Here is a 13447-nt window from a genome sequence, read left to right as displayed (position 1 = left end):
CTCAATTTCTTCCTGGAGCTCTACCATTTTATTTTAGCTCTAGCAGGACTGCCAAGCTTCAGCATTTTGTCTCTATTAAAATTTATCTGAATTCCTGTTTCGTTCTTCCTATTTCCTCTGTTACTTCAGTATCCACAGAGATCTTGGTGTTCTGTCCCATTTCTGCCTGGGTACTGGTGCCAACTTGTTTTTTCAGAGGTTCGCTGCCACTTATTTTGCTGTCTCCCAGCACACGTGGGTTCCAAATCTTTCTTTTTTGTATTGTTTTGTTTAGTAAGTCTATACTCTGGTTCAATTCAAGCAGCTGGTTTACATTAGCATAATTTCTTCCAAAAGTCCTACAGTAAAGCAAAACCATACCAACAGTTCAACTAGAAGATACGGCCACGCAAGACGCTTGTCTCACAGCAGAGTGGGAGCCCTCCAGCTGCTTGAGCGCATTTGTTGCTGTCTTGGAATCACAGCCTTGCTTCTCTTGCTCGGCTACATCGGAGGCTGCATTGTACAATCACTACTGTTGATGCTAAAACATGAGGAGGACTCCAGTAATCGCCGTCTAAACTTGGCTGTTGTGCAAACAACACTGCTGGTTAGTGGTCAGCCATGCTGTCGAAAAGGACTGAGTGCAGATCTGTGACACGTACAGACAAAACTAGATGAAGCTTTGAATTGATTGTTAAGTGGCTCAATGGCAAAATTCACTTTGTCTTTTTTTACGCCTCATGCCTAAACCTGTCTCAGTGACAGTATCTACACCGTAATTTTAAGTAACAGATTTCAATAAGGTAAATAAGTCTGCAGTGACTTCTTAAAATGAGGATGAGTGGTAGCTACTACAGAAGGGCTACAGTCAGATGTTCTGAAGACATAAGAACTTTGAGAGTACCTGTGGCCAGGTACAGTGAGAAAAATCTATTGAATATACCTGAAAAGGTCACCTGCAAACTTTATCCCATCCATACCGATAGCTGAGGAACATGGAAAACTTGCTTGGAGGCTTGAAGCAGTAAGACTACAATGGAAGGAGACAGTCTTCTTCAAAACAGAGATATCAGACATTCGATAGGTGGTTAGTATGTATGCCTGCAAGGTCCAAAGCTATGGCTATTGGCCTATTTCCCCAGCCCTAGAAAGGTACAAACACAGGGAATTGCGCAACTGGACTGGTTTGCAACAATCTGGAAAACTTCCAGCAGCACTTATGCCAGGTCTGTCACATACCAGCCAGGTTCCTAAATGCCCTGATCTTCTGCCAGAGTAGCAAACACAGAGTACCCAGAACAGTTTTAGTATGCTGTAGCAAGGAGGTGTGGAGGAAAAATTTTGACCTTGGAGGCAGGCATGTGCCTAAAGCTACTGCTGCCTTCTACGCTTGTATGAAGTCCATAAAATTTTGCCTTCGCTTAGCCCAAATGGGAGACATATGCCATGTCTGCTGAAGTAGCATGAACCTGCATCAGTGTATGTGAAAATTACTTAAGCTATTATCTTGCTATTAATGCAGGGCCCTAAGCGAACACCCACACCGTGCAGTTTAAGCACCCGCAGAGGAACTTCATCCATGTAACTCTGCAGGCAGGATCAATCCAAGTCTTGCTTGCCGACCGTCCTGACAGCTCCTGGGGAAGCGCTTTGCTTCGGCCTCCCGTGGGAGGCAGGCGGCGCTGCCGGACGGGTCCGGGCCTCCCCAGCCCCTGACAGCGCTCCTGAGCGGGCCTGGCCGGGCAAAGGCGACCGCGCTCGCTTCGCCTCGCCGCGCCTCCCGGCCTTCAACCGCCGGGCGTCTCCCGCCCTCAGTCAGCAGCCTCCTCTGCCCTGCCACCCCCAGGACAGGGCGGCCGGACGGGCGGCCGCACCTCCAACCTGCCCCTCGGCGGCCCTCAGCCCGAAACGACTCGGCGCCACGGAGCATGCGCGCAGGGCGGACAGCGCCTGCGCGGTGCCGCGCGGGCCGCCGCTGGGGGCGGGCTGTGGACGCGACGCGGCGCAGCGGCCGGGTGACGGCGGCGGCTCCTTCCGGGCGGTAGCGGCGTCGCCGGCCGCGTCCCTCGCTCTCAAAATGGCGGACGGAGCCGACGGAGGGCCCGGAGCGGGAGCGGCAGGAGCAGCGGGCGGCCAGGTCCCCGTGCAGCCCCAGGAGCGAGCCATGGTGAGGCTGCATCCCGGCGCGGCGGCGCGGTTCCCCCTGCCCCCGCTCGGGGGCAGCCTGTGCCCTGCCCGTGCTGCGACCCCACCGCTCGGTCGAGCTTTTCCGGCCGCGGGGCGCCCCGCTGCCGGCCGCGGAGGGAGCCGGCGCCCCCCGCCCGAGGGGCGGCGCCGCGGGGGCTGCGTCCTCCGTGGTGGGGCTGTCGTGCGGCGCCGCGGAGGGGCGGGACGCGCCATTGTGCCCGCTGTCGCTGGCGGGTGGTGGCTGCGGTACCTGCCGAGGCGCCACCGCGCAACGGCCGCGGGCTGTGGGGCCGGAGCACGGGACGCGCGGGGAGGAGAGCAGGCGGCCCGCGGGCCCCCCGCGCCGCCGGCGGGGCGGGGGCGCGCACCTAGCCGCTGCCCGGCACAGCCCCGGTACCGGCGGCCTGGGCTGGCTGCGGCCCCGGCGGCGGCCGCCTCTGCCCCGGAGAGCCAGCCCTTAGACTAGAGTAAGTGTCCCTGGGCCCGGCGAGCCTCTGACAGGCGGCCCAGAGGGAAGCGGTTTGTCGCCAGCCCCCCGCAGCATCTCCCACCCCCTGTCCTGTGTCTTCATTTGACCTCTACGTAATTAAGCGAGATCAAACTTTAGAAGGCTTCAAAGACTGTCCTGTGTCCTTAAAACGTTGTAGCGTATACATGCATCTTTTATCCTTTTCCTGACTTTACCTTTCTTAATTAAAGGTGACTTTACTGTGGAACAAAAAAGGCTGAGTAACAGGTTATTGTTCTGCAGAGTGTGAATGAAGCAACAAATAGTGAAGTTTAGCAAGGATGTAAATGGAGACAGCTGTTTATTTGCTGAACAGAATTATCCTCTTTTTTTTCTGCGAATTACTTTAATCACTTTGGATTTAATATTCCCTTACTGAACACAACTTGGTGTTGAATCTGTCTAGTGGTAGTAGGTAAGGGCCTTCTGTGCTTTCCTTCAAACCTTATGAAATGATTACTATGCTGCAAACACTTTGTTAGAGGAGTTTAAAACCCAAAGTCTGTCAATTTAAGAAAGGAAGTCTGAATGTGTATCAGAAACCTTACATTTTATGTTACGTTCTCCTGTAATAACCTAGTATGGTTTTGAAACTCTTGACTCTATGCTTAAAAGTTGGGTACTGGCAGGCCTGTAGAACGGCTACTTTTTACGTGATGCTACACACCATTAATAAAATTAGGAAAATATAAGTAGGGAGATGTTTACTCATAGAACTTCTTTTGCGGGTAGTAGTGCTAAGCCCCAACAACCATTATTCATTGTACCTTTCCTCTCAGAATTGTAAGGGTTTCTGCAAATCATATGGATGCAGTCTGTGACTACAGACCCATTTCTAAAGTGAAGTATGTTTCTGCGGCCATAACAGACCTATGTGAGGATTTTTTTTTTATATTAGAAACAATTTGATTTTAAACTAGTAAAAATGTAATTTGATTGCATTATAGTGTCAAAAAATGCAACCTGAGTCAGGCAACTTCTTAAGCTTGAGAGCCATGTATAGAGTCAGAGCGGTACTGAGGGCGATAGCTGCAATCAGCAGCAAAGCAATGCAATCAACCTTTCATTATTCGGGGACGTAAGAGACTGAGTTAGCCCAGGCAATGCATAAAACTGATAATAGCGGTATTGTGAAAAACACAGGGAAAGATGTTGAAGAGATCCTCAGCTGCTCAAAGTTGATGCTGGTCCACTAAGCTCTCTTAATTTTTATGTGGTTTCAGCCAATTGAGAGTCTCTGTGCCAGAATTACCGTTTTTCCAAGAGAGGTCAGTAGCCACCCAGGCTGTGTTGTCTGCTACATATCCAAGCAAACTGCAGGAATTTTGACAGGGAGTATGGGGTGAGGGTATTATATTAAGGGAGAAGGGGACCTAGGGATATGGACTTAGGTTGGGTCTGACAGTGTTCATGAAGTTAGATTGCAAACCTGGCTGTACTGATGCCAGAGATGGCTGTAATCTGGAAGCAGTACACCCAATATACTGCTGTACTAAAGATGATACTAGTTAGGTGGAACTAACGTATCCTGACTGACTTGTGTTTTCACTGTGCACAGCTGGTCTGAACATCCTTTCACTGTGGTGCTAGAATCAGGAAGTTGAGGGAGTGTGGAGCAAAAACAACTGGCTGAATGGAGTGAGCTTCGGCCTTACTGAACTTGTCAAATCTGTCTCAGTGTCAGCCCAGTCAGACTGACTCTTGCTCTCCTTTTTCGTCTCTGGCTTTGGGTGCCGTTGGTTGCAGTGCAGCACCACATCTGGCTGCATGACTAGCAAACCTTCCCAGAGCGCTGGGTGCATGGTGCAGGATTACCTGAATGATTCTGCAGGAGCCAGCCTGATTCTGGAATGGATGGTGATGACTCAGGTAATAAACTCTTCTGCACCCAGCCCAACTCGGTGGTTTCTTCTGTGCACTTAACTCCAACTCTTCGGGTTGGATGACTGTAGTTGGAAATACCTGAGTTGGCGTTTGGCTGCATTAGTCGAAGTCAGGTCCTGTCTCTGCCCTCTACTTCTCTATAGTGGCTGTATTGCTTCCTGAGCTGAGCTGCCCTGGAAGAGGGAGGGCTGAATTTGGGCTGCACTGGCACTGACCTAGTAATAAACCCTGTCTACCAAACTTAAGTTTACTTTCTTTTCTTTCCCAACAGCATCCGCATTTTGCTTGGCTGACTGATGGGCTGGACTGCGCTTGTCTAGTAGTTTGCTAGCAGGCATTGCTGGTGGCCTAATAAAAGCCTGCTTTGCAGGCTGGATCCAGCCCTTGGTTGTTTGTCCATCTGTATTTTAAACAAATTCCAGTTTGACTCCTGCCTGCTTTGGTGGCTGCTACCTGGAATATATGAGCAGGGTTTAGATATTAAAGTATTTCAAAGACTTTAATTTATACTAAATCTTCAAATTTTGACATAGGTGTACCTTCTCAGTAATATTTGTGAAGAAAAGGGATTTTTTTTTCAGAAGTCCCATCTTCTGTCATCAGTCAATACTCATATACAAAAGTGTAGATGTAAGTGGGGTAGTGGTGTACAAGAAGAGGAAAGCTTTATTATTAGGATATTTCCTTTAAAGGCAGGAAAATAACTTGATTTTGAATTTTAATCTCAGAAAGCAAAACATAATACAGGTGCTTGTGCATTCTAAAGTATTTCAGATCTTGTTTTGTGGTGTTCAATGCTATTGTATAGTTGAGAAAATGCATATGAGGAGCCTTACTTTTGTAGCTGTGTTGTAATCAAGTAGTAACATGGAGGGGATATTCATATGCAGGTTATTTCTTGAGATTAATGAAATCTCAGTCAGGCACCTTATTTTGGAGTTGCAGTGACTTCTTCCAGTTTTACATCTAACCTCTCCCTAAATTGAATTAACCTGCTTAGACCAGAAGACATGTCCATGTAATTTTACTTCAGTTTATGTTAAGCCAAATTAGTTTAAAAGTTCATCTTTAGGTAAACCAGCATATCCTTTTGTGTAAATAAGCCCTGAATTGCATATAGTCAAAGCCACTGTTTTTAGAACAGTGCAGTGTATTAGCAGAACAGTGTATATTGTACACTTGTATCAGTGTCTAAGAAGTGGAGTCCATGAAGTTGCAACAGGTAACTGGAGCATCGCCAAGGTCGTGCTTGCGTCCTTATACATTTAGCGCTCTATTGAAGTGCTTTCATTTTGTTATGGCATTGAGCAATGCTGTGGTTTTTCCTTCCTTGTCTGCTTTGATGTTTACTCATACTTCTTCATAATTTTTGCGGCTTTTGTTAGTGCAGGAGCGAACTGCGATTGTGAAGGTATCTGTCATCTTTGCTCAAGTCCACATAAAATGCACAAATTATGGTTGCTGTAATTCCGCTGTAATACTGTTACAGTGCTGCAAGAGGTATGTGGCTCCAGGAGAATGTAGCTTGCAAGTGGATGTTCCTGGTAGCATGCAACTGTTTAAGCGTCTTCAAGATCCCAAAGCAGTAGAGAAGCTAGGGATAAGCAGGTTGTTTTTGGTGTATAAGGGAAAGCATTTGGGAGATGCTGAGTTAGTGCTAGATACAGATAGATTCACCTGAATTTTATTACACATGCATTCACTGCAGAATTAGACTACATATACAATGGATCTTAAAATTCATGATAATTGGAAAATTGGGTGGGTGCAAGACAAGTTTGAGTACACAGGCATTAATACAAAAACCTAGTATAAACAAATGTCATTTTTTTGGGTGTTTTTTTTTTTTCCTCTCAAACATAACTATACCAAATTAATGAATTACTATTTTATAAATAACCACTGTAGCTGCAATTTTTGAAGTGCAGTCTGGTGCTAAGATATTTGATAGAGACTCTGTTCCCTCAAGGGTCACAGCATGGATGTTAAGGATCAAACAAGGAAAGAATCAAGGCCTTTCCTTTGTTTCTCTAGAAACGAAATAAAAAGGATCTGTCAAATGAATAGTCAGAACTTAAAGAAAAAGTTCTATTTTAAAGTCTCACAGAATACTACAAATAACTCTGCAAAGGTGATGATCTTGCTATTTTTCTAGGGAGAATGACTTTTTTTTTGCAAGATATGTATTTTGTATATTGTTTTGCTTTAATGCCTTATACTGAGTTCCGATTTCCCCTAGTGCTGCCGTGTTAATTGTACATTGCTATCTACCTAACACAGGTTTGACCAAAAAGATTGGAACATGAAAGGTGTTTAGATTACATGCCTCAAAGACTTGGGAATTCTAGAATTTCTGGCTACTTTGTTTTGCCTGTTGAGCCTACTTAGTAGCATCCTGCTAATTTTGTAGCATATCTAGAGTGTGCAGTTGGTAGGTGGTACGGTAGAGATATCTACAGCATGGCAGAGAGAGAACTACAGGCCATGATTTCACTTCAGGTGCCTCCTTGGTCACCTGTTTGCATTCAAGCACTTACCCTGTGAACTGAAGCTGCACTCTTGTGACTTTGGAGATGAGTGTGACTTAAAACTGGCACCTGACCTGCAGTTTCAAAGAGGTTGAACAGCCTGGGTCTATGCCTTGTTTACCCTGAAGACTACATTGGTTTTAGCTGTCCAGCAGCCAAAACAGTAACTGATGGTGCTGGTGGTTATTTTTGCTTCTCTGGTTGTCATTGATTTGCTCTGGTTCAGCTAAACTGGTAGTCGTTGGAGACTACTGGAATCAAGGTAGATTCTACTGTAGACAAAGCTTTAGTAGTTTACGCTGTTGTTATGAGTCTCATTCCCAGTGGGCAAACACCTGCATCATTAAAGCATCTTTTAATGTTAATTGGCACCCTGCTTTGGCTTAGGGGCCAAAGTTTAAATGAACATAGAGATCAAACAGTTCTTTTATGTCTTCAGGTCAGAGTTGTTGTTTTGTTAGGACAATGTTAGACAGTCTTGAATGTTACCCATGTTGTGCCAATAGAAAATAACTTTTGAAACCAAACCTGCTTCTTTCAGTGTAATTACTGATATCCAGAGCAGACCAAAGTTTGGTACGTGGCTGGTTCCCTGTTATGTTGTATAAAGGAGCCATGTGAATGACGTGTCAGAAAACAGATCTTTTGTAACTGGTTCTAAACAGTCATTTTTTTTAAGCTTAGATTCTCTACTAAAACATTGGCTATACTTTGTTGGAGAATGTGAAACACATCATGAACAGCTACGTAATGCTTATGTGACCAAAAACTAGAGTAAGCTTCCATTTTAACTCCCTGAACTGTGCCCCTCCTGAGATAATAGAATATATGCTCCTAAAGAAATTCAGTTTGATTTGAGGCAGGGAAGAACAAATATGCTAATTAATTTCTAGTGCTTATTTTTGAAGCCTCCTCTTTGGGGAATATATATATTTGAGGTTGAAATAGATTGCCTTCTCTCCTTGTTATTTTTACTAAAAAATAATGTCTAGGTGTTCTGTACTGCAGTTGGATCTTATTTTCAGTGCATTAGAAAACTGATAATTTTAAACCAAAATAAACAGAAGGAAAAGTTGAACTAAATATTTAAAAGCAGAACCTTAAATGAAAATGTTAGTTCAATAATCTTTTGAAGTTTGCTTTCTAAAGAAATTTTAAGTATTCTGCATGCTTATCAAAGAACTTCTGTGTGTTTATCCTTTTAAAATGTCTTTTATGGTTGCTCAATTGCATAGACAATATCAGAATAAAATTTTTCTGTGATCTGTTGTCCCGCTAATCTCTGTTTAACTAGTAACAACTGTTATATGCATTAAAGTAAAGCAGCCTTTTGCATTTGGTATTTATGTTGAATGGCACCTGCTTGAAATCAGTATGTCCCCAGCAATTTATATATTTACTTTTAAAATTCTGCTTCTACCAGCTGTCTTGATGGGCAGCTGGTATTGCCATCTCATGCTTGACCGATTTATGTCATGCACAAACTATTGGACCAGGTACAGGTTTTAGTTTGTGCTACTGGCAATGTCTATTCCATCATAATTTTTTATTTAATGTTTATAAATATTAATATTCCTTCTTTTCACTGATTACATTAATGTATATTTCTAAAAATAGTCTCAAAATTTATGCAGTCAATTTTGCACTAAAAGATTAATGTGTCAATCAGTGCAGTTAAAGTAGAGCTGCTTTTTATAGTATTACCTAGTGCAAACTGTTAGTTTGAAAAGACTTTAGAATTCAAACAGAACTGTGCTTAGAATGTAAATCAAAAACTGTCATGGACGTAATGGCTACTGAATTAATGTACATAATAAACCTGTTGCAATGATAAAGAAATTCTGTCATAGTGGTGAGAAATCTCATTTGATGCTTGATCTATAGGTGAAAAGTGAATTGAGAGAGTTTGTTAACTTTCTTTTTCCTTGTATACTTACTTAGCTCTCATTCCTATTATTTGCAGTATTCACAAATGGATGCATTTGTGAATGACAAAATTGGATATGGATATATTGGATAGACCAATGACAGATATTTTGCTCTTTTTATAGCAGTATTTGTAGGCAAATATAATTCTTTATCCTCTGACCTTTTCTAACGTGGTGCTTCTTTAAAGGGATTGGAAAAAGCCTACAAACTGTCCTTTTAGATGTAGGAGAAAAGGGTGTGTTTGGTTGGCATTGACTTTTGGAAAGATCTCTGTATGCTTACACATGGGAAGAAATATTAGTAGTTTGTTCCCACAGAGGAGGACGTGTTTCTATACAAGATAAGAGGTTATCTCCTAATGATTCTTTCTCAAGTGCTATTGTGAGGTACCACTTCTGTAGTCATATTCTTCTGAAAAGCCATTAAAGATTACAGATTACTGCTTTTGTTATACAGAACAAACCATATGTCTTGGACAAAATGGATGCTGTCTGTGCTCTTTTGACAAAACTCCTTACACTTGAGAAACATAGGTTTGCGACTCCTCCTGGTTCCCTTCATCTCCCTTTTTCATGCAATTTAAGAATTATTGTCATGTTAAAAAAGGAAAATGTGACAGAAATGCGTGATTAAAGGAGGAAAAGAGATGGGCTCTAACCTGGAGAAGGTTAGAAATATAAAGTATAAAAGAAGAGATAGGAGACAATGCATGTCTTTGACACACATTCTTCACTAGTGTCGGGTTCCCGAGTATCACCTTTGCCTGCTGTTTGCAATACCTGGGAATGCCCACTGACATGGTGTGTATGTTGCTCCCTCCGCAGGAAAGGTGGTGGTGGTGTGCTGTTGCCATGATGACTCCCTTAGCTCGTTCTGGTCGTCATTTGTGGCGGTTTTATTTGTGGGCCTTGCGTGTGTCTGCATGGTCAATATGATGGCATGTCTGTTTCTTCAGGTAACTTTTAATAAAAATGAGACAATGACCAAAAAGCCCATCAAAAGAACTTTACTAAGGTTGCTAATCCAGATATTTAAAAGCTGAGAAATTCCAGAATTCAAATTTGAGATGAAGCCTTAATTACTCCAAGTGTATGTGGAGGTGATTTTTTTTTTTTTCTAAATTCAGTATTTTTCAGTTTGCAGCCTGAAAATATTTTCCAGTGGAATAGTGTCAGTTGGAGTGGAGTGTATTCAGGCCTGTTTCCTCTGGGCTTTCCTCTGTTAGTTACAACCTGTGGGCCCCGGTGAGTAGGGTGTGAGTGCCAGGGGGCTGTGGAGAGCTGATCAATAGTAGTATTTTAGTTACATGATTATGTTTTTATCTTAATTGTGCTATCTCATGACCTCTGCCTCTTTCAGTACACTGTTTCAAATTCATTTTTGAGTGGAATCAAATTTGGAAAATGACTTCTGTAGAGCTTACTTGTAGCAGAAATTGGAAGATTAATAGAAATTGAGAAAGAAATAAGATTTCTCCTGGTGAAGGCATTTGAATCACAGAATGGTTGAGGCTGGAAGGGACCTCTAGAGATCATCCTGTCCAAACTCCCTGCTCAAGCAGGGTCACCTAGAACAGGTTGCCCAGGACCATGTCCTGTTGGCTTTTGGGTACGTCCAAGGATGGTGACTCCACAGCCTGTCACGGCAGCCTGTACCAGCGCTGGGCAGAAAGCTGCAGTGCAAGCCCCATCTCTGCTTGCAGCTGTCTTGCACAGATCTTAGGCTTTTCTAGACTCCCAGCTCATCCTGTGCATAGGATGGTTAGAACTTAATCGATGATGATACAGTATTTTATTTCCTCTTCAGCAGTCATTATATGGTCAATAAAGAAAAACTAACAATTTATTCATTTATATAGGTTTTTATATCTGTAGCAACTGAGCACTTGACGGGTACGTGCTCAGGTAATGGAGTGAGTGAGCAGAGGGAAGGTGGGACTACTCAAAGCGTTAATCAAAGTATTAAAACCTGAATTTCAATATGTGTGCACAAGGGGACCAAGCTAGTATTAGACAGTCAGTCTTAACTTAGGGGTGTGCTTTATTTGGCAGCTTCTGTAGTTTTGATAGTTTCGTGTGTAACTTTGTACAGTTGAATATAGTATACTAAACAGATTTTGATACAAGGAATAAATTACTTCTAGGAGACACAGAGGGTATGGGATAGGTCTGAAGTTTAGCCTGGTGCAGCTTTTAGAAATAAGAAAAAGAATATTCTTGTTTCTCTTGTGAATATAATGGATGTTTTCTGGGTGATGTATAGGTTGAGGATATAATTTAGTGTGTTTACCAGAAGGCAGCCAGCCTGCTTGAGAGAGTTCTCTCTCTTCCCTTCTTCTCTCTCGTTCCCTACTTCCTGTCCTCCCTTTTTTGGACAACATTTAAATAGAATTAAAAGCTTTGCATGGGAATGCTTGAAATGCTTGTGAGTTAGACTGTGTGAGAATCCATTCTACCCTTCTGGCAGATTTTCAGGAAAACTTAGCCTTGTGTTTCTTGAAGTGATGATGTGCTCTGTTCCAACAACGCAGAAGCTAAACTTACACCATCTCTTGGGAACACGACATTAAGATATAAGAGCTACAGACTGGGATTCTCTTGTGCTTTGGAAAGAGAGCATGCCAAGGGGTCATATCCCCCACACCCCCATTTGAACAAATAAAGTAACCAGATTGGGAGGGGAACTTGCTAAAGCCATAGTGCAGTATAGGTAAGTTAAAACAAAAACTAAAAACAAGTTACAGGAGGAAACATGTTTAAAGAGGAATATTGAATTATGGAGTTTAATTATGGTAGGAATAATTTACTTCCACTCATCTTAAATCAGACATATAAAAAATAGACACGTGATCAAGGAGTTCAGTTTTCAGTTACCTTTTACAGTTTGATATCTTTCGGAGAACCCCAGCTAAGTGTGATATTTTCCTTTTTTAAGTGTTGTTATGCAAGTATTTGATAAATTTGGATTTAATTTTCAGTTGCTTTTTACAATTTGGTGTTTTTATGCCCCAGGTAAGCATAACTTTTAATAAAAAAATCGTTGCTAGGTAGTTGAAAAATTTGACCAATTTAATTAAAATAAAAAGACAGTCAGCTAATTTGTTTCCTTTTCCTTTTGTTTCTTAGCACTGAATGTGTGAAAATAAATATGTACCTATATATTTGAGTGCATGTAGTATATGTGTACAGAATGCATATGTATTACATGCATGTGTATGCTAAAGCTTTTATGACCGATATGGTGATCACAGTGGTGCTTACTGCTCAAGTAATCTGTTCTTGATCTAGAATTTTTGTTAGAATTGGAATTTAAATAAGTGGTTCCCTTCACTTCGTGGATGAATCTGTGTTTTCAGATATTTAAGGATGGGTTGAATGCTTTGTGATTCAAGAGATCTGATTAGACTGGTCAACCTGCACTTCTAAAATGAGGATATTCAAGGATGATTTGAGGACAAATTCACTCTCCTGCTTGACCACATTATCCATGGCTTCTCTTTTCCATCAGTGTCTGCCATGCATTTTCTTCCATAACTTTGAGTTCATGGATCACCATGATAAATGAAGTAAAGGACTACCTAAGGGTAATGCTAAGGAAGATTGATGGCCAAAGTACCAGTAGAAGCCTCAGGCTAAAACTAAACATATTAGAAGCGTAGTGTGTCTTATTAAAGCCATAAAGCAAATATTTAGAGTGACTACAAATGTCCTTTAACAGGTTAGTTTTGGGTAATGGATGTTATTGTTAATCTAGGCTGTTTCAACATGGTATCTCATTTCTATTTCTTCTGTTTAGATTTTGTATGTAGACAGTTTTTTGTACTTGTCTATATTAGGTAGACATACAGTTTTTCAGAAAACAAATATGCAATTTCTACATGATGTTTGCAGATCTGGCTTTCGGAGTACTGGGATTGCAGCACTTTGGGCTGCGTGTGTTCTAGATTAATTTCTTTTTTCAGAGAACTGTTCTAATCTAGGTAGTAAACTAGGGAGCAGTAGCCTTAGATCTATTATTTAATCCCTCATCTCTGTCAATTTTGGGGGGCAATCCATTGATTCGATTTGATGTAAGTTTCATTTTAAGTCAGAAATCAGGATTTTTTCACCTTTCACATAAGATGTTGTGCATTTTCATCCCTTAAAAAGGTTGAATAGTCTACTTCTCTGAGCCTTCTCTCAATCCAAACTCTTTGGTGGTTGCTTTGCTCATTCTCTGCTTGCTGGCCTAGAGGAGGAAATTCCCTTTAGAGCTATTTGTGAAGTTACATATATATGTTTTTCTCTTGCAAAAATAAATTTTTGGGCATAAATCCAGGTTGTGTATGAAAGGAGGTTGTGTATAGGAGCCTTGATGGGTAAACTTGTTATCTGATTTGCAATGGGGAAAAACAAAACGTATTTCTAAATAATGGGAATAATGTGAAAGA

At 42.1% G+C, this 13447-nt stretch overlaps 1 protein-coding gene across 4 annotated transcripts in view; it reads left to right on the top strand.

The window, feature by feature from the left end:
• The first annotated feature begins 2017 nt into the window (after nucleotides 1–2017).
• Nucleotides 2018–13447, top strand: part of UBR1 (ubiquitin protein ligase E3 component n-recognin 1) — a 77828-nt gene continuing 66398 nt past the window's right edge. For all 4 annotated transcript variants that reach the window (XM_076344696.1, XM_076344694.1, XM_076344695.1 and 1 more), the window contains exon 1: nucleotides 2018–2149. In XM_076344696.1, coding sequence (XP_076200811.1) covers nucleotides 2060–2149 — 90 coding nt within the window. In that variant the 5' untranslated portion in view covers nucleotides 2018–2059. The remainder of the gene's footprint in view (nucleotides 2150–13447) is intronic.

The sequence above is a fragment of the Aptenodytes patagonicus genome, chromosome 7, assembly GCF_965638725.1.
Source record: "Aptenodytes patagonicus chromosome 7, bAptPat1.pri.cur, whole genome shotgun sequence".
In the NCBI taxonomy this organism is placed as follows: domain Eukaryota; kingdom Metazoa; phylum Chordata; class Aves; order Sphenisciformes; family Spheniscidae; genus Aptenodytes; species Aptenodytes patagonicus.
Note: the sequence above shows the minus strand (reverse complement) of the source record. Positions and strands in the feature narration are given on the sequence as shown.